The sequence below is a fragment of the Fusarium pseudograminearum genome, chromosome 4, assembly GCF_000303195.2.
Source record: "Fusarium pseudograminearum CS3096 chromosome 4, whole genome shotgun sequence".
Lineage (NCBI taxonomy): Eukaryota > Fungi > Ascomycota > Sordariomycetes > Hypocreales > Nectriaceae > Fusarium > Fusarium pseudograminearum.
In genome coordinates this window covers 924,985-951,829 of record NC_031954.1, presented here as the reverse complement: position 1 = coordinate 951,829, position 26,845 = coordinate 924,985, and the positions used below count along the sequence as shown (strand labels likewise).

At 49.7% G+C, this 26,845-nt stretch overlaps 8 protein-coding genes across 8 annotated transcripts, besides 2 other annotated features; 2 read left to right on the top strand and 6 right to left on the bottom strand.

Annotated features, from left to right (window-relative positions):
* Positions 1 to 831: 831 nt before the first annotated feature.
* FPSE_01573 (uncharacterized protein) lies at positions 832 to 2,756 on the bottom strand (the record flags this gene model as incomplete). The annotated part of the gene is made up of 3 exons (XM_009254693.1): positions 832 to 1,128; positions 1,179 to 2,458; positions 2,507 to 2,756. 3 exons carry the CDS (start codon positions 2,754 to 2,756, stop codon positions 832 to 834), a joined length of 1,827 nt encoding a protein of 608 aa, XP_009252968.1.
* A 4,520-nt stretch (positions 2,757 to 7,276) lies between these two features.
* FPSE_01574 (uncharacterized protein) lies at positions 7,277 to 8,005 on the bottom strand (the record flags this gene model as incomplete). The annotated part of the gene is made up of 1 exon (XM_009254694.1): positions 7,277 to 8,005. One exon carries the CDS (start codon positions 8,003 to 8,005, stop codon positions 7,277 to 7,279), a length of 729 nt encoding a protein of 242 aa, XP_009252969.1.
* Positions 8,006 to 11,475: 3,470 nt separating this feature from the next.
* FPSE_01575 (uncharacterized protein) lies at positions 11,476 to 13,934 on the top strand (the record flags this gene model as incomplete). The annotated part of the gene is made up of 4 exons (XM_009254695.1): positions 11,476 to 11,515; positions 11,591 to 11,669; positions 11,720 to 13,810; positions 13,856 to 13,934. 4 exons carry the CDS (start codon positions 11,476 to 11,478, stop codon positions 13,932 to 13,934), a joined length of 2,289 nt encoding a protein of 762 aa, XP_009252970.1.
* Positions 13,935 to 14,500: 566 nt separating this feature from the next.
* On the top strand, positions 14,501 to 16,324 carry FPSE_01576 (uncharacterized protein; the record flags this gene model as incomplete). The annotated part of the gene is made up of 3 exons (XM_009254696.1): positions 14,501 to 14,877; positions 14,931 to 15,435; positions 15,485 to 16,324. 3 exons carry the CDS (start codon positions 14,501 to 14,503, stop codon positions 16,322 to 16,324), a joined length of 1,722 nt encoding a protein of 573 aa, XP_009252971.1.
* A 323-nt stretch (positions 16,325 to 16,647) lies between these two features.
* FPSE_01577 (uncharacterized protein) lies at positions 16,648 to 17,015 on the bottom strand (the record flags this gene model as incomplete). The annotated part of the gene is made up of 3 exons (XM_009254697.1): positions 16,648 to 16,669; positions 16,713 to 16,744; positions 16,791 to 17,015. The coding sequence occupies 3 exons, from the start codon at positions 17,013 to 17,015 to the stop codon at positions 16,648 to 16,650; spliced, it is 279 nt and encodes a 92-aa protein (XP_009252972.1).
* Positions 16,802 to 16,839: a repeat region.
* A 1,603-nt stretch (positions 17,016 to 18,618) lies between the features above and the next one.
* Positions 18,619 to 20,272, bottom strand: FPSE_01578 (uncharacterized protein; the record flags this gene model as incomplete). The annotated part of the gene is made up of 5 exons (XM_009254698.1): positions 18,619 to 19,207; positions 19,262 to 19,430; positions 19,487 to 19,656; positions 19,782 to 20,047; positions 20,255 to 20,272. The coding sequence occupies 5 exons, from the start codon at positions 20,270 to 20,272 to the stop codon at positions 18,619 to 18,621; spliced, it is 1,212 nt and encodes a 403-aa protein (XP_009252973.1).
* Positions 18,699 to 18,795: a microsatellite.
* Positions 20,273 to 20,900: 628 nt separating the features above from the next.
* Positions 20,901 to 23,179, bottom strand: FPSE_01579 (uncharacterized protein; the record flags this gene model as incomplete). The annotated part of the gene is made up of 6 exons (XM_009254699.1): positions 20,901 to 20,974; positions 21,204 to 21,317; positions 21,503 to 21,509; positions 21,557 to 21,644; positions 21,733 to 22,643; positions 22,691 to 23,179. The coding sequence occupies 6 exons, from the start codon at positions 23,177 to 23,179 to the stop codon at positions 20,901 to 20,903; spliced, it is 1,683 nt and encodes a 560-aa protein (XP_009252974.1).
* Positions 23,180 to 23,942: 763 nt separating this feature from the next.
* FPSE_01580 (uncharacterized protein) lies at positions 23,943 to 26,176 on the bottom strand (the record flags this gene model as incomplete). Its single annotated transcript, XM_009254700.1, has 2 exons — positions 23,943 to 26,057; positions 26,129 to 26,176. 2 exons carry the CDS (start codon positions 26,174 to 26,176, stop codon positions 23,943 to 23,945), a joined length of 2,163 nt encoding a protein of 720 aa, XP_009252975.1.
* Between the last annotated feature and the right edge of the window lie 669 nt (positions 26,177 to 26,845).

The window sequence follows — 26,845 nt, the reverse complement described above, 5'->3', positions numbered from 1 at the left end:
CTGCAAAGCAACATTGTGTTGTTGCAACGGGCTCACAAACCAGCCTGCCTTTGGTTTTAAATTGGCGTCACATCGCGCCTACTTGCCCTCGAAACAAACACAGTAGCCGATGATCCTTCTCATTTGACGTTTCACGGAAAGGTCCGTCTACAAAGAAGATCCACGCCTTGTGATGTGATTGACCCACGCGTAAGATAAAGTTGGCAAAAGTGATTCATTGATGGGTGACCGTGGTAGTAAATTTCTATCTATTGTAAAGCAAAGCATGCATTTGACTTCGACTGGCCAGCAGCATCGTCCATTTTGCTCGTTTCAATCATCAGGCTCTTCCCTGCAGGAAGGCTCCCAATCCTAAACCGACCATTCTATCTAGTGCAACAAAAGCAAGACTCCTGGGGTATCTCTCAAAAGGTGAGCAGATGTAAGAAAAAGAAAATAAGAAGAAGTAAAAAAGAAATTGTTGAAATGTGTCCTCCACTTTTTCTTGACATGTACTTTTTCCAAGCCCAGCTTTGAACGTATGAATGAATGCCTTTATCCTGATCAAGCCTCAAAGCCAGGCATTCCACCCTCCCCAAATAGCTCCAAGAGAATAAAATATAAAGCAAAAAAAGAGCAGTCAAAGACAGACAAGAACAAGAATTAAACAAAAAAACAATAAGCTTCCAGGAACGACAAACATCATCCTTAGCTTCAACTGGTATCAAAGTCATCCCGAAATCTTTTCATAACGTAGCGAGTGTGGTGTCATCCGCGACTGAATCTGCTGTCGCGGAATGACGGAAATCAAAAGGAAATGTCTATCGGTATAATTGCAAAGGTCGTTTCGAGTTAAATCATGTTCGGAAAGGGTTCGGTCGTGACGAGGACGTTTCCAGACATCGGGTCAATGGTGTAGGGCTCCTGAGGAGTAAGAAGATGATGGTGAGACTGAGGGTGAGATGTAATGTGTGGCATGACAGAAGGTCTGGGCGTAGTAGCCGACTCCATCGAGGAGCCTGGCATCTGGGGCGTGATAGGTCGTTGATCGGTCTTGGGCTTTGCCATGCTCGACATGGCTAAGGCCCTGGCGTTGCTGCTCTCGCGGCGACGTTTGGGCGTATCCTTGACCTTGAGGTGTGTGTGGCACTGGACATTGTTAGTTAAAGATTATCTTATGGGGGAAAAATAAGGTTTACCTTGTAAGCGTGTCTGAACCAGGTGGTTCCCTTCTTCTTGCTGCTGACGAGTGCGATCCACTCATTGCAGCTGCCGCAAAGGCCTTCCCAAACATCAGGGTTGCCATCCATGCGTCGCTTCTGCTGAGGTTCCTGGAACGAGCTTCCGGTGGCGGCACTGATACCATGAGAGAAGGACTTGTCGTACCAAAAGGCCGAGTTCTTCAACACGAGCCACCTTCCGGGCTTGCAGATTCCACACCATCCCTCGCGCTTGTTGCCGTGTCCCCGGACCCATCTAGGGGTGTAAAGGTCGCCTTCAAATCGCAATTCCTGCTCGCGGGGAATCATGTCGGGGTCCTCGGGGTTCATGTCCTCAGCGGGAGGAGGAATCTGCTCCTCATGGAGAGCAGCGTACAGATCCGGAGGGTCAGAGAGGTCGGTGTAGTGGCCGCTAAGGCAGCTGGCGTCACCGTTGCTCTGAAGCATCCTGAAAAGACCATGAGACAGAAGAGGCTGGGGCGGGGCGTAGTGGTTGACGTCGGTTTGCCATTGCTGCTGCTGTGCCATCTGAGATGGGAGCTGGGTGGGAAGCAACATGCTGTTCCTCTGGAAGACAGGAGTGCTGGGGACGACGAATGGGGCCTGTTGCATTGCCTGGAGGTTGCCGTAGTTGAGGGGCAGAGGAGAGGCGCCAATAGCGGGAGAAGAGTGGCCGGAAAACATCTGCTGGTGGTTGTTGTACACGTCCTGGCAAGGGTGGTAGGCGTATTGAGCAGGCTTTCGGCTCGCAGGGGCTCCGTAAGTGCCTGTAGACCATCGCTTGATTCTGGGGCCTTCGACACTGTAAGGGGCAGATCGTACGTTGACTGGTCGTGGAGAAGGAGAAGCGCCACGGCCACGGCTCTGAGTTCGAACGAGGTCGGTCCTGGACTGAGGGGTCATTCGCGGTGAAGCAACGGGCGAGAGCTGAGTTGAGGACATCATGGAAGTGCGGTTGGAACGATGAGGGTAGTCTGAGGTGAAGGAGGGTGCCTCAGAGAGAGCTGCCGAGAAGTCATCATGGTGCATGTCGGAGAATGCACCAGAGGTGGACATGGAGAAGGAAGAACCGGACATGCGACGCTGTTTTGAACCACCATCGATGGCCATCAGATCCTCCTCAACAAGTGCACCATGCTTGAGGTCAAGAACAGGAATAGCCTCATCAGCAGTGAAAGAGTTACCCATTCCCATGGTCATATCGTAATCCATGCCATGAAGATCAAAGTGATCCTCAGTCGGCTTATCCATCCATGATGCTGTTTGAGATTAGTCAAGTGCCATAAGGAGGTGGTTGATACACTTACCGTTGTCCATGGTGGGAGGGTAAAAGTCTTGGTGCATAGAAACAGGACGGGACATGGTCTCGCTGGGAGTTTGCTGGAACGAGACAGAAGATGTGTCCCAGGAGGGTACTGATGAGAAATCCTCGGCACCGCAGAAAGAAAGTCCTTGGTAAATTGGCATAGGTCGAGGCTTAGACTGGGTGACTGGTGTTGACCACATCTCATCGGAGCCCATCATGGACTCGCTCTCGGTGAACTCGTTGTGATTCATCTTGGTTGTGGACTATGAAAGCCGGTTGTGAAGACTATCGCAGATAGCAATGAAAGGGAGTGAAGGTTCAACGTTGATGTTGCTATAAGCATCAACTGTAAGTATCGTGTGAATATGGGTGAAAGGAGGGACAAGAATAATGAAGCATACAGTAGGGTGTGACAAAAGCAGAAACAGAAGGGCCCTGTCAAAGAGCGAGCCGTTAAGCTAATATGCAGAATCTATCTGACAAGGGCTGCGTGGTGTTAGCATGAATTCGTGATGGGCGATCATGGTAAACGGGCTCAGGGTGTGAGGTCCACATCGTCGTTGGATCTTCGGGAGTGCCGCGGAACATCTCTGGCTTACCTGGGTAACTAAGAAGCAATGGCCAAGTCGAATGTGGGAGTAATTTCCGGTTTAGCAACATGCGTTGTAAGAAAGGTGTTGTAATGAACAAGCAGCAACGGAATCAAGGCGGCTAGGGTATATTGGCAGTGTTATCAAGAAACAGGATCCCTTGGGCAGCTGGTGACGAAGATGCGTAGAGAGTGTATTGGTTGGTTGTCTTTGTAAAGGAAAGTGGCGTAGTTGGTGAGCCTTGTTTGAAGGAGAGGATATATAGACCTAGTCTTGGATAGTAGAGGGCAGGCCCGCGATGTTATACGATTTGATGTTAAGCAAGTGTTTGTGTTAAGGAATGACTAGAAAAGAAGAATAGAATTGCAAGAGAAGCGTATGCAAGAAAGGATAGGTCGAAAGGGCGGAGCCGGAACCTGGAGGTATAAGAGCAGATGGTATGGCAGAGCAAGAGGCATCATCCATGGAGACAAGGTAGCTCCGCAAGTCAGGGACAGTCACCAGGGGAGAGGTTTGGATAGACGGGAGGGGCTGGACCGAGTGGATTCCAACACATAACACAGACCGATCTATGAACTGGTACAAGAGGAAGCGGATACATAGTAGAGGAAGGAGGGGGCTATCCGGTGCAAAACAGAGTCGCAGCGCTGCTAGGATGGGATGGGCCCCAGCAGGTTGCGAGTACAGTACTATGTTCGTCAATAAAGTCAAGGAAGTTGAGAAGCCGGTGGGGCGACATGACAGGGGTAACGACATGGATGTACATGACCCCGGACTAAGGATAATAAGGCCACAGCTTTCAGTCGACAAGGCTGGCGGGCGGTTGATAGTGAGCTTAGGTCTTGTGAGGGGCGCAGAGAGTTGAAGTGATGGTGCGAGGCATCCAAAAGAATAAAAATGTGAAATGAAGGACCTGTATAGCATCGTAAAGTATCCCAAACAGAGCCCAAGACAACCAAGAGTGGCGCAGGCTTCATGAGTGTATCGCCAGGGTATTCGATCGGGCCATTGGACCATCCAGTCGGGCTGCACAACAGCGACTCGATGGAGGTGGCTTGTCTCATCCTATGCTGAAGAAACAAGAGACGAAGGGGCATGTGTGGATGGACGGGCGGGCTGGTGAGTCGACAAGATCGAAGCTTTCATTGTATCGACTCAAACTGAGCCACGTTAGTCCCGTCTGGGGTTGACAAAACTTCCGACGAAAGCGAGCTACGACTGCAGGCACACCACATCTGGCTGTTTCCTGACACCTTGGCCAGAGGTGCTACGGTAGCTTGATAGCTCTGGGTCCTTCGTTTGGCACGCCCAGAGTGTCGGCCGGCACACCCCTCTGGAGCCCCGGGAGAGGGACAAGGCGCGCTAGAGTCGAGACAGGCCAGGGTGAGATAGATGCGTATGCTATTTTTCACAACAGTTGAAACCGCTAAAACTCGGGTGTGATGGCTGGTGCGTAGGCTAATTGCTTGACGGGCACCATTATCGAAAGATTTCAGGAACCGAGCCGAGTAGCTACGGGATCGCCTAGATTAAGCCAGAGCGTATCCGTAAATCTTTGAGGATGGCGTTTTCGACAAAGCGATCTGACGATATCATATCGTACATACGTCAAAGACGCCATCCTCTGATCCCCCGCACGAGGGGCGTCGATATGGTAAGATGTGACGTCTGGTCTCGATCGTGCAGCGGTGAACACCTGAAGAGCTTGACAAGAGGTTTTGGATTCGAACGCTACATCGAGCCGGCGACGGTCGTGTAAGCAAGGTGGCAAATCTTCACCTCAGTAGTGCGTGAATGTTTGTTTTCTCGGGTGATAGGTCATCAGAAGATTTGTGGCTCAACACCAGGACGAAGCAACACCACTTCGCATCGAGGCGGCAGGCGACGCGCCCTGAAATCCAGGCTTTGACCAGTCGGTTGAGGAGGCAGGTGTGAAGATTTAGTGGCAAAGAGCGAATCGGAAGCATAGGTGACCTATAGCAGCAGAAATGTCTGGTGCTGATATAGACTGAGATGTGAGTTATCCATTTTTGAGGGGGGCCTTTGAGGCTCTCGATCTGCTTCCGCTTGGCTGTTGGAGGGTATATCCGACTGAGACCTGCTGAAAGTATAGCTAGGTCTTCCTGTATTTCCGGCCTTGGCTGGCTGATGTTTACTGCTGTGCTCAGATTCCAGATGCACTGAAGGAAAAGGCCAAAGAGGTTGCAAGCGTGTGAGGGAAGACTACGACAAGCGAGTGTTTGAAGTTGAAGGAGAGTGGGTCAGACAAGAGCATATGATTTGCGAGGGAAGGACCAGGGGTCTAATGAGAAGAGCGGGACGAGTCTCTTGTTCCTACCGTTTGGGCGTAGAGTCCGCAAATACGGACTTTTGATTGGACAAAACAACCACGTCTCAGCCGTGCGCAAGGAGACCGGCGTGTCTCAGATCTGTCGCAAGACCAGGGGTTATTAAACAGGGCCCACTGATACGTCCAAGGGTGCGCCCACTGATTTATCCACTGAACGATTCCGTGGCTCAACTGGAAGCTCAGTAATTAATTTATAAGTGCCCAAGCTCAATTAGCTGAGTTGCCCGCTGAGAAAGCCACACCTAAAGCACCTACAGCTAGCTGGAGCACAATTCGCCGACCTTAAGATATGGACGACCACGTCAGCGCACGATCCAAGGATAACAGTTAATAGTGATAGTGGGTCATCTCTGTCTATGAATAGCAGAAACAGAGGGCAACTTGTTTGCACAGACAACACATTCTCTAACGACGGGTCATTTTCAACTTTACAAAGCAATAAATCGCCAGATCTCGATCCTGTCTCTGTCCGTTTTAGTAGTCTCGCAGATAGAACATCCCCGCGATCCCTTCACCTGGACAGTTCAATCACCCGTCTGTTGCGCAGCAAGTGCCGGATCCCCCTTCGGGGTCAAGGAAGAGCCCAGTTGACACTGTTACATCGCGTTGGTAATCTCTTGTTTTATTTTTCCATCATTTAACCAGATTTTCCCCTCGTCTCGTCTCCATACAGCCCCGTTCGCTTATTCGGTCATGTTGTATAAGTACAATTCATCATTATTGCAACGCGTCATCTTGTAGTGTACTTGTCACGACGACAAATTCTTTTCTTTGTGTATCTGTGCCCAACACTAAAACCGTATTTTCTGTATGTGCTTGCTCTCTCCACATTGAGCACGGTGAATTCTTCCAGTCACCTGGGTTGAGCCCAATAAATAGCTTGGTACGTTGGGATGAAAATTGAGGCTGTCAGATGGTTGACTAACAGCCAACTAACTACCTCACTAACTAACATAGACTAAGACCAGAGGCAAGACTGAAAGCCAAAAATTGTTTCGCATAACAACTTATAGTGATGCCAATGCTCAAGGCGGTTGTGAAGATCGTGATCTTGCTCATGGTCATCATGGTGGTCGATGTTCTGCACCCTGCGGCCGTGAAGTTCAGCACGGCTAGAGTCAAGCTCGCACATTTCTACTTTGAGACACTCAGATAACGAAGTAGGCATATGAGAATAACTTAGACTGTTTCCGTTCACACTCCGTTGTATTCGAAACTTGGCAGGAAGTTGCAGGGTAATTACCTGGGCACTCTTTTCCTGTTCTCCCATCCCTTCTACGTGCGTTCTATTAATCCTTCCATGACCCCGCCGACGCCCGGTAAGGCCGTATGGCGGCCAAGCTACCAGGGTCTTGGGCTCTTAGCACGTCCGTTCCTGAAAGCACTGCTCAAATGGGAAATTAAACCACCACCTTTTGGGCGAGGGCATGAATCAGGCCTTGTTGTCTTTACTCAAAATGAACATCACAAACCAATTACGTCTACACGTTTCCCCCGCAATGAACTCTCTTTTGATTTCTTTGCTACGTTACTCTTATCTCCCTGCACTTGTCTGTCGATATCCTTGACGCCTTGTCCAAATTGTTTTGACTTCTCATCGACCACATCTATTTCCGTTCTCTCTCCACGCTTCTGGAAATAGAACAGCAGAAACGTCGCTGAAGATGGGTCTGATCCCCTTAAAACATTAACGTATTAAACGTGACTCTCAAAGAAACAACAACATATGATCGTATCCTAGTCGTAGGCTTATCATGCCGAGCCATTTCCAGTCCCCCTGTCCTAGGCATGCTCTTTAACTTTTTTTCATTCTTTGTGCGTTGCAAAGTCACTAGTCCTTGTTGATTCGCTTCCACACTTCATTCTCAGCTGCAGCAAGACTCTCGCCGGCAGCCGAAGCCCACTTCTTGGCGGCCGACCAGACTCCCTCGCCCTCGTCGTCCCCTATCAATGATGGCCTGCGTTCCTGAGATACGGAAGCTTCGTGTGCAGCGCGCTGCGAACTAGTGAATTCGGATGCGTGCACGTTCTGGTGGTAGCCAGGTGGGTGAGAAAAGTCGCTACCGCCGGTTCCGCCCAGCACGGCCGTTGGGCCCAAGCCAGCCATCGGTGACGGGCCAGCCGCCGTTACCGTCGATGAGCGAGGTACGGTGAACTCCGATCCATTGGATACGGGAGCATAGGACATCTGGGGAGGCATCTGCGTAGGCTGCATCTGAGTATCACGTAGCGTCTCTCCAGTCTTGGGAGGTGGTGGGAGTTGATATCCATTTGGCGGCACCGGGACTGCGCCGGGTTGCGGAGCTGGAGGGCTATAGTTCATAGTGGTCCGAGTCGGCGCCGGCTGGACGGGTGCGAAAGCCTGGGGCGCTCCGGTTGGAGCTGGCATTGACGGGCGCGCTCCTGGTTGAGCTGCCGGGTAGGTAGAAGTAGGTACTTCGTTGCTTGCTGGTACATTAGACGAGGCTCCCGGATCGCCTGATTCAGCTGTCTTGGGGGTGACACCATCGGGCTTTGCTGCCACGATGGGGCTCGAGGTATGAATGGGAATGGGAGGCATGTCAGCGGTATTTGGAGTTGGTCGTACACAAGGTGTATGGTGGGTAGAGAATCTCGTATGCTTTGAGAATTTATAATTGTTTTGTTTAGTTTAAGGTTAAAGTTGACTCAGCTATTGAGAACTGACTTTCAATGAATGAATGAGATGTTGTCTGAATAGGAAGCGTGGCGATGGCTGCCAACTACGTCATGTGATCTTACTGGCTGCCTGTTGTACCTGCAGTCGGCGGGAAACTGTCTGTCGATCAGATTCCGTCAATAGCTCCATCTCGTTCAACTTAGCATTTCCCAATGCGGAATACGAGAATTAATTCTTGATCAAGCGGTAAGCTCTTGGTTCAGGTGCACCGCAAGTCAGTGACGTAAGGAGTTACCGGGTATGACAGGTACCCTGAAGCTCTACGTTACGGGGTTTGCAGCATACCTACATGTAACACTTTTGAGTTTTGGACAGTTGATACATTTAATGTAGTATCTCGCTGGCAGTGATTGGATGCTTATGTTTAAAGGTTGGACGGGTGATTGATCAGTGAAACTCCAAGGCAGCGCCAAAGAGGCTTGTCATTGAATGCCCGGCGTCGAACCCTGAAAGTTTATATTGCCACATTTCTGGTTGGGTACTTTGTAAACTGAGATTACTCAGTATTAGGCTTGGAAATTGTGCAAAATCATCATCAAGTAGACTGAGATTACATATCCGCATCAATATCAACCGTAATTAGTGTACAGTATTGTTCGAATGTATTGGGTACATATCAGAGCTTCAAGGTACGAGCGGTACAAATCAAACCACAATCACTTACATTAGATAGACTCCAATAAGATTGTTTAGTATTACTGCATAGCATGTTAAAGTGCAATCATATCGCTAGAAGTCCATCTCAATCATGCAAGGTGTTTCGTGATTCAGTCGTCAGTCTCCTCCTTTAAACTCTACTCTCGAACCAGGTGTTCAGCCTTTCTAAGCTTGTGCGGGCTTGTATGGACAGCCCGCAAACGCCTTTTGTTTCGCCTTCTCTTCGAAAGCATTGGTCTCCTCAACACCCTTACCGACAACCTTTTCAGGGCCGATATCCTCAAAGAGAAAACCCTCAGGCTTCATCTTTGCGCCGCCATCACCAGGGATCAGTCCACCAGAAAGCCAAGTAATGCATGCCTCAAAGTTCCAGCGCTGCCAGAAGGTAGCGGGCACGTAATAAGGTTCCTTCATATAATGGCGAGTAGTGATACGGCCTGTCTGTTCATCTGGCTGAGAAAGGAACTCTACGCCAGAAGTACGAGGAAGACAGAGGAATCGGACGGAAAGTTTTCGAACAAGCAAAAGACTGTAAGTCAGGACAGTGATACCCAGACCGGGTTCCGGGAAACTTTTCACATGTTAGTATGATTTGATCATAAAGGTGAAAATGGACTAGACATACCCAAATGCTCGTCTCAACCTGGGTCCCATAATGACACAAGCTGCTGGGTATCCAACTGGGGCAGCAAACTTGGGATATGAGTCCAACAGCATCTCCATCAGGACGTCGCCGAGCTTCTGAATCTCCTTCGTGGGGCGGAGGTATTCATCCTCATAGTCTGATCCGAAACGAGTCATATCCTCAAGAAATTCGAGGCCATCAGCCCACTCAGTCTTCTGGAGGATAGTCTTGTAGTCGATCTCCATCATATCAGCGACGTACTTCCACAGAGTTGAAATAGCAGCAGCCTCCATGTCAGTAAGAGCTCGCCACTCATACTGGTTGAGGAATCTAACGGGCTCAGCGAAGGAGGCGTAAAGCACGTAGAGGAGGTCCTCTTGCTTGATCTTGCCAGCCTTGATATATGGTGCGTGAAGGAAGTTTGTACGCGCAATCGCCCTGCTAAGAGTTGGTGATTCAGGCGCAAAGTTTGCAAAGCTGAAAGTGTTAGAGAGTCTCAGCGATGGGTAGTTTTGGACAAGCTTACCAGAGATAGACGACTTCAGTGTCTGCATATCTGCAAAGTATATAAGTATGCGATTGCATGAGACGGAATGACAACTGTACCTCTTGGGGGCTTTCGCAGTGATGGCTAGATCGCTGCCACCATAGAGAACATGCCCAACGTTTTGCACAGCATAAGTCTATTCCACTAGTTAACATAGAGCATAGCTTTGGTGTTAGTCAGTTGGACATACCTCAAACAATGCCAACCGAGTGGCAAGGTCATACATAAGCGGAAATTCGAAGTTTGCCATAGTCTTGACAATTTCGAAGGCATCCTGGTTTGTCATTCGACCCAAGGAAGCACGATCGTGGAACCCAAGCTTGGAAACAAGAGAGTTTATGCGGGAGAACCGCAAAAGAGAGCAAAGAGCAACATAACCAAGGAAGAGGCCCAACAGGACCGGACCAGAGATCGAAGTTGGCGAAAAGCTGGTGATCCAGTCTGACTGGAAACCTGTCGTCGATGAGGCATTCAAGCCAGCAACGGACATATGGGCGTCCATAGTGGCGTCCATAGTTCTATCAACGGTCTTTTGAATGAGGGGGAAACCACAAACATAAAAGCAGAAATGTCTACAGCAACCGAGTGGAATGTTACCGTACTATGTAGGTATTTATGGAACACCCTTGCAAAGATACACGGCGTTCAACCCAAGTTGGGTATGTTTTAGACGTGACGCTAATACTACGACTAGGATGATGACAGACTCCACAAGCCCTATCAAATGAAAGGTGTTGGTAACCATTGTCGTACAAGAAGTACGGAACCATCATGCTGTATTACGAGTGTTATACGATGTAAGAGTTTGAGCATCTACTAACTAATAGATGGTGTAAGCCGCCTCTTTTGACACTTGGATCCTATCCCGACTTAGTACATGTACGTATGTTTCGATTAATTCCAACGAAACTACTCAGGCAGTCAGCATATTTGCCGTTCTTACCTACAGGTGCGACGAAGGAGGGTGTTGCTACACTTTGCCCATCCAATGGCGATGAACCAAAACGACGGGGATAAGCATCCTCCCTCGGTAGGTAAGTCAACTAGACATCAAGTGATAAGTGTCCAAATTGTAATAACCTCCGCTTCTTGAAGAGTTTGAGGTCTTGCTTTTCTGGACAAACTAGCGGAAATTCATGTCTGGCCTTTTTGAGAATATCTAATTGACGGAATATGATTTGAAGTTGAGCAGCTTATTTGAAAACATTCTGAAAAATGCATTGTCAACACATGCATATGTCGCATTATATCCGCGGTGGGATGTCCCAGAATGGAACTTGTGTGGGTTTGCATCGGGTTATCAAAAGTCCGAGTTTGTCACGCTAAGCCCAATTGACTGCCGCGATCAAGACAGTCAATGAATGGATCGGATGCGCTCCTGGTGTTTTTGAGGTTGAGTTTGAGCGCGCAGCAGCAAGCTTCTTTACTTTCTCATCATCGATGTGAGCTTGCTCAGCCGCATTAACTCCGAATCGTTAGAAAACACAAGATCAAGTCATCAACATGGTCGGAAAAGTCAGCGAAAGGGTCCTCCTGCGGGAAGGTATGGTCCATCATTACTGGTTTCTAAAGCAACTGGGTTGTCGCTCATGACAGATTGCTAACAGGTTTATTCTAGGCCTTGAGAGGACCGACAATGGCATGAAGCTGACAACATGGCCCGACGTGACGCCAATTAACCAGAAAAACTATTATACGTACGGCTACCCCTTCTAACGCGCAACAACCCCTACTGATGCTACGGCAGTGATTACATGAAGCGCGATGACCAGGTTCTCGCCCTCCGTCTTCAGAGTGATGCGACACGCGATCGACTAGTACAGAACGCCCGCGATAGAGACCGTGTTTTATCCAAGAGCGCCAATGGCGAACTACCGCTTCCCGTCGCAGACCTACCCGACGAAGATGGCGCCGCAACACCATCAGCTGGCATAGACCCCTCCAAGATCATTGTGATCCACCCTGGCAGTCAGAACCTTCGTATAGGCTTTGCGAGTGATGCGCTTCCTAAGACGATCCCCATGACCCTTGCGACCAAGTTTCCCCAGACCGAATCCGAGATGTACGAGGCCCTGCCACGACGGCAGTTCGAGGCCAAGACCGCAGATCAACAATATGGAGAAGAGTGGTCAAAGAAGTACAACAAGATGTGCAATGATCTCAAGGTCGAGATGCGGGCCAACAAGCGCAAGGTCCTGCCTAATTCTAAGGAGCTTGTCCAGACCTTCAACCGTCGTACAGAACCCGAGGTTATTCAAAAGCACAACGACCCGCTCGAGATTGAATGGACCGACATCGAATCACTCGACGACCCCAACTCTTTGGCTTCATGCTTTATTGGTCACCAAGCTGAACGTGTCCCCGACGATTCCAACCCCAAGTTCAAACTCTGGTGGCCAATTCAGCATGGCCAGTGGAACGAGGACGGATACACAAGCCAGGAGCATATGTTTGACGACCTCGAAACCCTTCTCGACAAGGCATTGAGGCACGATCTTGGGTTGAAGAAGAATAGCGAGTGGCAACAGTACAGCTGCGTTTTCGTCATTCCCGATCTATACGACAAGAAATACGTCGAGCAAATCCTACGGTCCTGCATGACATGGTTCGAATTCTCTCGGGTGTGTTTCGTCCAGGAAGGAATGGCTGCGACGTTTGGTGCCGGATACACGCAAGCCTGCGTTGTCGATGTTGGAGCCCAAAAGACATCCGTCACCTGTGTGGAAGACGGTCTTGTCATGGAGGATTCAAGGATCAACCTCAAATACGGAGGTTACGATATCACTGATACCTTCCTCAAGATGATGCTTTACGACAACTTCCCCTACCAGGATATGAACTTGCGACGACGATACGACTTTCTTCTCGCTGAAGAGCTCAAGATTAAGCACTGCACCATGTCACAAGCGGACATTTCGGTGCAACTCTACCAGTTCCACGTTCGCGCACCCAACGAGCCGACACGAAAATACCAGTTCAAGACATACGACGAGGTTATTCTGGCACCGATGGGAGTGTACGATCCCGCCATCTTCGACAATAGCGCCAAGTTGAAGGGACGACGTAAGCTGGTTGACCGATCTTACAACGCATACGACGTCGATATTCCTGATGATCCTACCTCTGCGGCCCAGCTGGCTATTCTCGCCCTCGTCCAACCATCGATAACATCCAACGTCAACGGATTCGCACAGTCGCAGCCCGATGTTTCAACGCCTATGAAGGAGAAGGGCCCTTTCTTATTCGGAAAGGAGGGTACTGCTAACGGAACTCCCATGGGTTCTCATGCCGGATCTCCTGCGCCAGAAAGGGCTACCACACCAGTTCCTCCATTCGTCTTTGGCGCAAAGGACAAAGACGGTGTCAATCGAGGCAGCCCAGCACCCAATGGAGGAACCCCTGCCCCTGGAACAACACAGCCACCTGCAGGCATGTTTGTCGATGCCGCTGCCCGCACCGCCAAATCTGTCGCTATCGAGCAGGATGCTGTTCTGCCGGTTGCCCCTCTCGATATTGCTATTCTCACAAGTATTCAGAACGCCGCTAAGAACGATGAGAAGAAGTTGAAGGATCTGCTAGGAAGTATCATGGTTATCGGTGGCGGTGCCAAGGTCCCTCACTTCACAGTCGTGCTAGAGGAGAAGATCAAGGCCCGACGACCCGACCTCAACGACAGAATCCTTGTCAGTCGAAGTGCAAGAGACATGGACGAACAGGTAGTCACTTGGAAGGGTGCCAGTGTCTTTGCCAAGCTTTCTACCAACGACTCGTGGATCAGCCCCTTTGAGTTTGAGAAGTTGGGCGCCAGGACTCTCCACCACAAGGTGCTTTGGGCATGGTAAATTCACTTCAAGCGGACTGTTCAATACTGGACAGGTTATAGGTTAATGGAGTTTTGGCAAGGAATGGAGTCTGGGTTCACTTGTGTTCAATGGATTAATAGAGCATGCAGCAAGTTTTGAAGGCAGCCGTAGATATGAATGCTTGCTTTACTGGGCTAGGACAAAAAGTCGATAGAAATATTCGTTGACTGCTGTGAATTAAAGTTGATACTGTAAAGAATAGTGGATGATGGTGTAACCAACTCCAACGCTGTTTGGTGGTAATCTGATAACTCAGATGCATCAGCACATCTTGGCCAGCTACAAACTTGAATATTTCCAAGACATGTCTTGATCAACATCATACGATTGCTTCTCGCTTCAAGGGCGATATCGGGTGCAGACATGATGCATCCAGCTTATGTAATGGCCCCGTCATTTCTCAAAATGTTAGGCCCGACATCCGAGCTTCCTTCAAGCTGGAGCTGGAGCTGGAGCTTGACATTAGTTCAACTTCCCCGGTTATTAGTGCTATTATTGTTTGGCATCCCATCATCGCGCTTATTAGCACCACTACGTCAACATCCGACTCTCTCTAGCAATGTGATGCACTCTTCTCTCGCCTGAACCATCTTTTTATCTTATTGCATTGCTTCACCATCGAATCGAATCGAACCGAGATAATACAAACAAGAACTATCCCCACCATGCTGTTACGATATCTTCCCTTTGCGCCGTCGACGACGCCTCTCCAGGCACTTACGTACCTCCTCGGCATATCGCTCTTCTCCATCTCGTTCCTTGTCTTTCTGAATAGCTCCATTTCTTTTGTTATTACCGACTTGATTGGGCAGAAGGAAGGCGTTGGCGATGTTGTAGGAACGCTCGGCTTCGCGGATGAGCTTGTTGCACTTGTTGCTTGTCCTGGATGGGGTCTTGTGTCGGATCGTCTGGGTGTAAGATGGGTTGCAGTTATCGGATACGCGATAATCGGGCTCTCGCTGGCTTTGTTTGTCCAGGCGACGAACGTGTATCCCCAATTGTTGCTGGCTCGTGTGTTATTTGCCGTCGGCGCATCCGCAGCGTAAGTGACTGATGCAACCAAGTCATGGACGGACAGTGCTAATTCCGTGATAGAGCTACAATGGTAACCGCGATTTTACCATCTTTGACCGACGACAGCAACAGCGAAGAGGATGAGGCGCGAGCTAGAATCAAGGCGCTTCAGAATGCGACTGCTCGAAGCAGCATCGCCTTTTCTGTCGAGTCCGAGGCCACCATCACACAGGAGCGATACACACAGTCAGTTTCTGATCGGAGTATGTCGGACTCAGCAGACTCAGCGGCTGGAAGACCATCAAAGCTAGCAGGTTTCGTCGGATTATTCACTGGGTGTGGTGCTCTTGTTGCATTGACTCTTTTTCTCCCACTCCCTGCTAAATTCAGCGAGGATAAGGATACGACACCCGCTGAAGCCGTATCTTATAGTTTTTATGTCGTAGCTGTTGTCGCACTTGCTGTGTCTTTATTTGTCGCAATCGGTCTGCGAAATATCAAGGGTGAGGAAGGCAAGGGTTTTAGGGTCCTCTTTGGACTTAAAGATGAGAACGAATCGAGATCAGATGGAAACGGTCCCCAACGGGTAAGGCGAGCACACTTGGACGCTGTACGCTGTTACTAACGTGGTACAGAAACTGGCACCTTATCTACATCTTATGAAGGACTCTGTCTTTCTTGGCTTTGTCGATTCACGAATCGGTCTCGGATACGTCGGCGGCTTTGTCGCTCGAGCTTCCAGTGTTGCGATTTCACTTTTTATCCCTCTCTATGTCAACACATATTATATTAGCAACGGTTTCTGTAAGGGTTCACCTCACGACTCATCACCTGAGCTCAAGGAGGAGTGCAGAGCCGCTTACGTCCTCTCTTCCATCTTGACTGGCGTTGCGCAGTTCATGGGTCTCATCTGCGCGCCTGTTTTCGGATATCTCGCCAGCCGAACTGGTCGTATCAACTACCCCGTCGTCGTCTCAACCGTGTTTGGTATCGTAGGCTACACCATCCTACCACAACTCGCCAGTCCGGAGATCAAGGACGTGGAAGGACGGGGTGGCAGCCCCATAATCTTCCTGGTCGTCTCGCTCCTCGGTATCAGTCAGATTGGTGCCATTGTCTGCAGTCTTGGATCTCTCGGTCGCGGCGTTCTCGCAGTTGAGCTACCTCGCAATACGCGCCCTGAAAGCCTTCTGCAGCCCGAGGACTACGAATCTGCCAACGACGAGAACCGGCCTCTCATCAGCATCACAACAGATCAAGAATCAGTTTCGCGTATTCGTCTCAAGGGCTCCATCGCTGGTGTTTATTCACTATACGGTGGCTTTGCCATCTTGCTGCTCACAAAGCTGGGAGGATATCTGTTCGATACACTGTCCAACGGTGCACCTTTCTACATGATGGCCATTTTCAATGCTGTGTTGCTTGCCTTTTCTCTTGGGATGGATGCCTCGCGCACGTTCTCGCACCAGACGTAAGATTTTTTTTAGTTAGCTATGTACTATTGGGACTGTAAGAAGTAATAAAAAGCGGTTTCGTTCTTCTTTGTTTAATATCTCAGGGGCGTGTTATGCAGTCAATCATGCCCAACATTATATCATGTATCATAGATCGCACTGGGTCGAATGAGTGGTGTTTTAAGTTGCAGCGTCAACTGTTGTAGAATGTGTGTCTTTTGGAAGTGGTTATCGTGAACCATAGGTCTTTGATATCATGAACTTTTCCCACAGCTTTCTAGTCAGTACAGTTACTTCACTCACCGTGCAAAGGAGAAATAATTATGAGGTGTTCAACGTTCTTATTAGCTTTCTAAACCGTATAGGCTACGATACTCAGCTTAGCAGAATTGTCCAAACATTTACTCACCTCAAGGGATACTCATCCCACAGACCCAATAACTCTCAGAGTCATCATGGCAGTCCGTGTTTAGTCTGTGTTGCTCACAAACTCTTTGATCCCCTTCTCCTTCTTTTCTGCCTCCTCCTTCTTCTTCCAAGGAAGGAGATTCACGAGATTATTGATGGTGTCCTTTGCCTTCTGGCCCATGTCCTTGAGACAGTTGTCCAGGTGGTACTTCACGTTCTTTCCGACGACTTCTTTGAAATCTTCAGTGCCATCGAAATGGTAGACTGGCTGATTTCGGCGGTTTTGGGAACCTTGGGTAGACATTGTGGTTGAGTCTGGTGAGCAGAAGGTTTCAAGTTGGGTAGTGTCAATGGTAGCAAAGTTGTTTTAGACAGTTGTTTTCACTTGTTAGAGCTTGCTAGGTTGTTTGAATTTGTTTCTTTACTGAGAGCTAATTGATGTTGATGAAGAAGGGAAAAGGGGTTTCTCAGGTGGAAGACGGAGGGCTATATATACCCAAAGCTCCTGCTCGCAGAATTCATGTTCGTAAGGACAGTTCAGATGTTCACTTAATTGTTCAAAATTCACCCTTTGGCACTGCCCTGGCAGGAATAAGCTGTGGGAAACATATGGTTGGGAAAAGGGGTTACTGAGCCGGAGGTGTCACCCGGCAGTCCTGAGCATCAGATGACCAATATGGCTCCATTTTGATCTTATTTACATGATTACAAGCGTTTAACAGATGCCTTGAAGCTATATTGAAGCGTATGTGGCCTCAGACAAGCGTATAACGTGACCAGGTCAACTTGATATTCCTTGACACAAGGTACCGCCTTCTAATCCACAGCCACGAACGCCATGCACGAATCCAGAACAGTAGAAACTGTTCGTAGTGTTCTCTAAGAGCATTATAATGTCATTATGGCCATCGCAAAGCCGTGTCTTGTTGTGGTTCTTTGAGGGAGTGTTTTCATTGACAGAGCGATTTCAGGGGGTGTCCTCCAACCACATCTGCACACACAACAAAGAGCATTTTGAGCTTCAGAACACTCTTCTGATCTCATGGAAGCTACTAGCATGCTCTCTTATAATCCAGAACGTTCCCGCTGTTCAGAATGCTCAAGTGCCGGAATTCAAGGGGGCTGGCTGGGTATGTCACATATCACATTCACTAGGCGCTTTCTGGCGTAATAGGTTCAAGCAACAGCAGATCAGTAACTAAAACAGAGAATGGTATATATAATTCAATGGAGAGTTCTTCTATCCATTAGCATTAAACGGGTGGGTGATATTTCCAACGGGTCGACGAGCAAGATGGGATATTAACACTGATACATCTCCTTTCAGATTGACGATGAGTCTATAATTAACACTAATACATTGACAGCGATAGGAACCAATGTTTATACATCTACCAGCGGCAGTGACAGATCGTAGACTAGTTTGTTAATCCAGTGTTGAAGAGATTAGATGAGGTCCGGAGGAAGGCCAGTCCCTACCATCAACGTTCATCTTCACTCATCACACCTCATCACACCTCATCACAGAACAGATTTAAAAGAGCATTTCAATTGAATTTTGTACGGAAACCTTTGAGAAGACCTAGAGGACAGAAATACTTCTGAGTGCAGCCGAGCTAGTGAGAACAGAGCTCAAATCCTCCCTATACGAAGCACTTTCCCTGAGAGGGACATGATTGATATCCGACACAGGGCAAAAACCAATGGTCAACTAATTTTTTTCATTTCAACCTGTCGAAAACAACGAATATGGCATCTTCCCCCCTTCTTATATCGTGACGAGAAAAAAGGAAAAAGGGAGGCTGTGGGCATGACGTTGACCCGCGAATTGCATGCTATGATGAGACGTTGCAGGCAAGGGGATTTATGGGCGCGCTCTGGTGAGAGACGGGCAGGCGTTGGACAATCTAGTTGCCGCCGAGGCTGGGGAAAGCAGACTGGTCGTTGGTGTTGATAGCAGCATTGCCCTTAGCAGCTCCCTGAGGAGCGCCGCCGCGACCGCCGCGGTTACCTCCACGGCCACGGTCACCACCACGCTCTCCACCTCGGCCACCACGGCCGCCACGGCCTCCGCGGGCACCACCTCGGGTGCGCTCGGGCTCGACGAAACGGGGGTCGAAGTCAACGGTCTGCTTGACCTTGCGCTCTCGCTGGCGCTGGGCCTTGCCTCCGGAGGCGGCAAAGTACTCCTCCTCCTCGTTCTCGAGGGGCTTGGCGTTGGCCCACTTCTTGTCGAGCTTGCTGCCCTCGTTGGCCTCACGGACCTTGAGGCCAGACTCGAGAGCGGCCTTCTTCTCAGCCTGCTGGGTGAGGTATTCTTCGTAGGAGACTTGCTTCTCGGCCTCCTCCTCGGCGGCAGCCTCAGCGGCAGCGGCTTCCTCAGCAGCGGCGTCCTTCTGCTCGTCCTTAGCGATAGCCTCGCCGGCCTGCTCGTCCTTAAGCTCAGCCTGGCCTTCGTTAGCACCCCAGGACTGGGCAGCCTGCTTGTCGGAGCCACTAGATTTCGGTCAGCACATGGAAACACATGACAAGGTTGGTGGTGAAGCATACCCGTGGCCACCGAACTTGGAGGTGTGTCGGTCATCGCGCTCGTGGGCGCGTCTAGCGCCACGTCCACCACGAACACGGGCACCAGCACCGCCTCGGGGACCATCACGGGGAGTCTCCTCAGTGGATCGGCCCTGGTTGCGTCGGCTACCAGTAGCACGGTCCTGGAAAGCTACCCAGAGTTAGCATTTGGAAGTTGGAACTGGGGGTCTGGAACCCAAAACTCACCACCCTCGTTACCACCGGGGCCACGGCGGTTTCCTCCAGCACCAGCGGCCTTTACAGGAGCTTGGGGCTCGACATTGCGCTTAGTAGTGCGAGCAGTGTTCTTGTCAACGGTCTTAACAGGAACGACGGGCTTCTCCTCGCCGTCACTGTCGTTGCCTGTGCGGTAGTCGCTATGTCAGCACGAGTAATCGTAGATTGAGTTTTGAGTTGGGCAGCATTCGGAAAGTCGATCAAGCTAGGTTGATTTTTTCTCTGCCTTTTCTCGTGGGGAAAGCGGGGATGTGAGGAATCGTACCGAGGTAGGCAAAAGGGTTCTGGCGAGAATGTTAGCATTTCTGTATACGCAGCTGGCGGTTGCAGCGTTGTGTTTGCTGGTTTGTCGTGAAGAGCATGTTGTCGTGGTAGGTTAGGGCAAACAACCTGATGTACGATGACGAGTAACAGGAATGAGTGAGGGGCTGGGCTTGGGCTTGTGATCGCGGACGAGAGGGCAGAGGCCGAGGACAGTGAAGTGACGGCAGAGAGAAGAAGCGTATAGAGGTTGGAAGGAGAATGCGATCGCTGAAGCCGTCAAGAGCGAGTGTCTCGATACAGTCGACTCTGATTAATGGCGTTGTGATGCAAAATCCCCATTTCCCAACTCTGCGCAGGCAGCTCACAGGGGACTCGAGTTTGCTCCAGCGCAGAAGCAAAGAGGCAATAGATTCGGTACCAGAGAAACAAGCAAAGCCGGGATCAAGAGAGTTGATAGAAATGGTGTTTTCGTACCTTTGTTACAACCGACATCTTTAGTCGTCGCCTTGGGCTAATCGCCTTCCGTCCGGGGCGTTAATATAAATTGAGGGCGACGAAGAGTGGTCTACGGTCGCATGACCTTGTAAGAGGGAGAGCTTTGGGTGGTTTTTCTAAACTGGCCTGGTAGGAGGGGGGAGAGGGAGGGCAGAGCAGATTGGAAAGGTAAATTGTTACGTTAGGTTAGGTCCCGAGTGGAGGAGGTACAGGCACAGAGGCACGGGCACGGATGGAGTTTTTTTGGTTTTTGGTGTGACTTGAGAGTTGAGACCTAACTTTTGCCCACGTCCACTCATTAATATGTAATCAGAAGCTGCCAACTAATTGGATCAAACAGAGAGGTGCATGTAAACATACATGGTGCAGATAACCTGTTTACTGTTTATTCTCTGCTACTCTACACTCTTGATCCGTTTGATTACTGTTGCAGTGCTTCTGCTCTCTATGTACTCTGTACCGCCCACCAACTGGTATTAGCTACTGCGTGTGGGAACATTCGACAAGACTCTGACGCAGCCAAACACTAGAATTGGATCCCTGCTCCTCGCTTAAACCCATCTTGTTGCAGTACCACTCATATACATTTACATGAAAAATTGTTTTTTTGTGAGTGGGATTCGGTCTAGTTAGGGCATGGAAATGAGGATCCCAGCCAAGCCAGAACAAAGAGGAGAGAGCATGGAGATGGGACTAGACCTAAACTAGTAGTTAGCACAGACTGACAATTAATGACCCCGCGGTTACGTCTTGAGAGAGCTCTGACGAAATCGTAGGGAACAGCTCAAGAGCTGCATCAGATGGTAATAGACGAGAGTTTCCAGCCATTGACCTTGCCAGTCAAGCATCGCTTCAAACTCAAAACCAGGATACAACAAACGTTCCTTTCTTTACCAGCCCGAATCCAATGCCTCACCGTACCACTTACCTGCCATCCATTTAATCCTACCCCGCCAGAGCTTAGCTGGTGGAAATCTCCAATTGGCCTCCAACGTCACCACCTCCCTCTCCCGCTCGTTTGTACCATCATCATCACAGGTACCTAATCTGAATCAATATACTTTTTGCCAGTTATTCAAACGTGTATATCCCTGTTCAAGACAACGTCTAAATCAAAGCTCAGTTGCATTCCAAACAAGCTCCAATGCTCAGTACTCAGTGGAATGGTTAGACCTCGCTTGACCCCGTGCCTCGGTCGTCCGCTTCCGGTGCCGAACCACTACGTACCCCTCAGCTGTCCTGATGATCATGATGATAGTTTCGACCTTCTCATTGGCTTACCCAAGCTACCTTATTCGATCGATCGTAGAAGCCCTTTAACGCAGTAAACCTAAAATTGAAGCCATCACAACAACACCGGTTCTCCCGTCTAATAGACATAGGTAGCCGTAGCATTTATGCATACCTAGGAAAGAGTCCGAATCGTTGATGATAACTGTCGTGTAACATCCATCTACCGTCCCGTAAAGAACCGTCTCAGCTCAGTCCCAACCGTACCCCAGTCATTGTTACCTTCGTATTGCTCAGATCTTGTTCTTGCAAGACCTTCGTCGCTTAAACTCGCCGCTACCCTCCTCAATCTTCTTACTTCGGGATTCTGTGCCGGCCTTGCCATCATAGGCTGGTAACGATCTAGATACTCTGACGATTGTGGTGCAGTGTTTGCAGTCCGTTGCGAGTGTGATGTGAGTTGCGAGGGCAAGGGCCTGGCCGTCCTGACGGTAGACAAAGGAAGTGGGTAAGGCGTCCGTAATACCTGATCAGGGTACTCAGGGGGTGTCCGATATGTGGAAGTGTTGGCTTCCGAACGATTGATGTCTGAGTGACGGGAAGGGGCAAGCCGAGATGAAGGTCGTTTCAGAGGCTCCTCTCTGACCCAGCTAACAGCTTGTCTGTGCCGTACTTCGGAAAGCTCATCTCTGATGTACTTATTTAAAGGTTCAGGAGACGATCTGTCACGAGGTGGCATTGGGGATCGAGACGCGTCCAGTACAGATGGAGATCGTGAGTGCCGGCGCATGCTTTGATGGTCCGATATTGTGCTTTGTTCACGGGATCTCGTCGGGTAGGCTGATCCAGGAGCCGAGCGAGGTTTTCTCAGGTAAGGAGGAGCTTGGAGATGTGTGTCGACAGTAGTTACTCTGCGATACGGTTCGTGAATGGGACTTGCGGATCGTTGCATGAATAGAGGCATCGGCTTCAAGGGGCTCGGTTTGAAGGAAGGTCCGTTAATAGGGTCAAAGATGTCGACCCAAATTACCGACTTTGAAATATCTCGGGGATTGCTCAGGGGGTTGCTGGATGCGCCTTCGTCTCCCATTACCCCGTCGCCGGTATGGTAAGTAGACGGTTGCCACACGGAAGCAGACTGAAAATGTCAGTTGGACACTGAATTCAATGGCAACTCGTCCTTACCTTTGCGCTCATCTCATTGTTGTTGGCCTCCCATCTCTTCCTCGTCAGTCCGCCATCCACCTTCTCAACACGCCTCAAACCTCTCTTGATCACCGCAGTCTCCTCTTTCACCCCATCGAGTTCGAGTTCGACCACGTAAGCCGCACAGAGCGGTACTTTGTCCACTTCTTTCCCTCCACATCCATCTTTTTCGCTGTCTTCCTCGTCCCGGAAGAGTTCCTGTACTGTGACACCCTGATAGATAGCTCTGCTTCCATATAGCAAGCATCCGTAGCACGCCCGATGCCAGAAACACCAACCAAAGCTGACGCATTCGTCGCCTCGAAAGACAAGTTCGCCGCAGACCCAGCAGATGGCGAGTTTGAGAAGCGCGGCGTGGCAGGCGGTGCAAGCGAGGCGTGCGGAGCGTCCGATGATCTGAGGAGGGCCTTGGGAAACATGGAAGCAGAATGTGCATGTGAAAATGTTTGCATGGTTAGGGATTGACATATTTCAGACATAAAGAAAAGGGGTTTTGTTTGGATATCATGTTAAGGATACAAAAGAGCATATAACAAGCAGTCTGGGCAGAACCAGATTCAGCGTTTGCTATTATTGAAGCAGATTCGCTAACGTTTGGACATGTCCCAGTTGAGGTAGGAGGGGGTAGATGCAATTGACAGGCGAGGGGGCATTCGTTGAAAAATTATGGCAAGTACGGCTGATATCCGAGGAAGGAAGGTGCATTATTTGGCTGGCCTGGACTTCACATAGGCAGTCACTCACTTAAACGAGTGCAACGTTTGTCTAGACATGAAAATGTGTCTATATTTATAAACCATACAAACAACTACAAATGCAAGATGAACTGTCCTCATCTGAATTTTGATTCTCATAACATGATGTGTTTTGCCTTGACGCCCCTTAACCCCCAACCGTGACTTGACCCAAATGCGTTGCCTTATATGACAACATGCCAGTAACTTTGCAAGCCTGTAAAAGATAAAAGCCAGGTAAAAAACAATCTCGAGACTCCAGCTTAATCAAAGCGTATTTCGTCATTCGCTTCTTGCGTCCAGCTGTGGGAAGCTTGCGGTGACCAATATGTTAATAGCCAAAACAATTAACATGCTTGTCGGGGCCTGTGCAAACTGTTCTCCAGAATATGCTGAACACGCAAAGGTCGTATTATGCATCCAATATGTAAAGAGAGCAGAACCAAGGGTATTAAAGCTCAAACTCTCGTAGTACATCTTTCCATCGTTTCGGGAATTTATGCCCGGTTCTTGGGTCGCGCAAGCATGTTGAGCCGGCTCATACTGAGAACTGAACGCTTCTTGACAGGACTAGCGGTAGCAGGGGTACGCGTAATCGCACCAGTTCTCGCCTTCTTTGCGCTGGGAGTACCACCAACAAGTCGGGGAGCAAGGAGGGCCTCGCCTTCAGGAACATGCTCAGCCTTGCGCCTCTTGTTAGAACGCTCGGCTTGCTTCTCCTCGGCTTCTTCCTCGTCCCAGCTGGTCCTGTGTCGCTTCTTGTTAGACATGCCGTGAGGTGCTCCAAAGATGACCTTTTCAGCATCAGGCAGCTTGTTCTCCTTGTTGGGACTGATAGGAGATGTAGGGCCAGGGAAGCTACCGGGCATCTTTGTATCAGGCTTGATTGACTGTCGTACTTGGCGGATGCTGGACTGGCCAGGAGAACCTCCAAAACCAAGGACAGGAGCTTCTCCAAACTCGATGGTGTGGTCACTGCGGAATGTGAATTTACCGGGAACAAAGGCAGGCGCCACAGGCAGAGCCTCCTTTTCCTTGACAGGGAGTTCAGGAAGAGGTCTGAAGCCGCTCAGATCAGGATACACGACGTCTCCCGAGTCTGCATTGGCAAGTGTTGCATCGATGCCTTGGAACTGTTCGTCTTCCAAGCTTCGTGTTGTTTGAGCCTTGAGACAAGACTTCAAAGGAGAAGGCGAGTTCTGCTGGAAGGCGATACGAGTGGCCTCCGGAGTGAAAGCAACATGCTTTGTCACCCTTCGTCGAGGAGTAGTCAACGGAACAGGAGGCAAAGCTTTGTCTTTCTCGGCCCTGGGTGGAGCGGGTGTTTGAGAAATCTTGGGCTGCGGGATAGCAGTCTGGGCATTGCCGGAAGGTGTTCGGTGTCCTCGCAAGATTGACTTGACTTTATCAAGGCGCCCTGAGCTGAGAACTCGAGCTCTAGGTGTGGCTGCTTCGCTGGGAGCAAGCAAACCTGGAGTGCTGGTAGATTTCGGCAGGCCGCTCTTCAGGTCAACCTTGGAAGGGGATTTGATCAGAGAAATGGTTGGTTTCCCTGAGTGCGCAAGAGACGCCTTGGTGGGGCTCAAAAGTCGTGAGAAGTTGGGTTTCGAGGCAGGCAGCTTGGTTGAACCATTTCCGCTGGACTTTGGTCGAGGAATCGATGAGTCATCACGTGAGACAGGTCGGTTTGTTGACGCGTCATCATCCTCTCGCTGCTTGATTCTCTTCGAAGTAACGCGTTCGCGCTCATGTGCGTTGGGGAGTAACTGCGGCTTCTTGGTAGAGGGAGGGAGAGCCATTGGGATACCAGAAGGAGGCATAGTGGCCTTCTTTGGAGAAGGTGATTGCTGATACTCTTCAAGGTTGGCTCGAGAAGACTTGCGCTTGAGGCTTTGTGTGACACGAGGCGTCGAGGGAGTAGGAACGTCCAGCTCAGCCTTTGAGGGCGAACGCTTCAGACCTGACTTGCTGGATGAAGTTGGTGTGGTTTCCAGATTAGCCTTGGAGGGTGTTCGCTTGAGAGACTGGACAACAGGCTGGAATCGTCCGTTCTGAGCTCTCCAGGCAGAAGGGTGGTTCTCGATAGAATCCATCTTCTTGAACTCGGCCATATGCGCCGCGCTGTAGCGACTTGTCTTGCCTGTAGGTTTGGCAATCTTGCGACCGTCCTCAGGAGCATCTGCGTCGCGCTGAGCGATGAGATCTGCCTTGATTTTGGCAGCCTGCTGTCGGAGTTCCACCATCATTCGCTGCGCATCACCGCTAAGGCTAGTATCGGTGGTGTCGCGCGTAACTCGGAATGTGAAATCGGATGCAGGTACCCCTATCTTTGATGGCGTGTCGGGTTCCTTGTTGTCCTTGATATCTGTGAAGCCCAATCGCATAGCAGAAGATGGCTCACCCATGGTCTGGTGGGCTTTGCTCGGGTGCATTTCGTCATGAGGAGGCTTCATCGCTGATGAAGCTGGTGTTGAAGGCGCAGGGGCCGGCGAAGATGGAATAGCATTGCTCTTGTTTTTGCTTCTACTCTTCTTGGGTTTGGGTTCCGGGAGTCGTTGAGGTGATTCGGCATCTTCAGTAACGGCCTCCAAGGTAGGTGCCACTGGTCTAGTCTGCGAAACATGTCAGATGGTTTGTTTGATGGATATGAAAAACAGGTGAGGCCATCGCGAGGCTTACTTACCTTGGTAGAGGACGCCAGCCGGGCCGACCTACGGCGCGGGGGTGACATTGCGTTTAGTGATGGATGCGATCAAGACTCGACCAAGTTATGCAAGCTTTGAGCAATTAATTTCGACAATTAAGGGTTGCGATCCTCGTCGGTTGATGTCTCTGGTATGATGTCAAATCCTGCTGGCGCGTGAATCCCAACGTTGTTACTGGTGGGGCTGAACTGATTTGTTTACATGGTCCGAGCTCCATAACAACCAGAGGGTGACTGTACTGTGCAGAGGACAGTGTATGATATCAAACACTGTACGTCGTCATCGGTTACCCTACGGTCAGTATTGAAGTCATTCAAATCAGTCTCTTGTAAGTTCATGTTGTGATGATATTCGTGATGCCTCATCATATCGTTGATGGTGTGTTTTTGGTTATTCTTCCAAGGTTCGGAACTTGTAACGGCTTGTTCAGTTACGCTATGATTACTTGCCTGCGTCTAAATAAAGTATTGACTGGCACATAACTTCATATTGTTTCATGCATGACATTCAAATGGTGTAAAGTTCAAACTTGGATATAAGTGCTAAAATACGACACAGAAACTCAGTTTAGCATTGGACTTTAGAAATCACGTAACACCATGATCGGATAGAAACCCAACAAGCAACAATCACAAGATTACATGTGATTTAACCAGAGACTGGACAAAGTACTGTTATAATCGAAAGATCTCTCA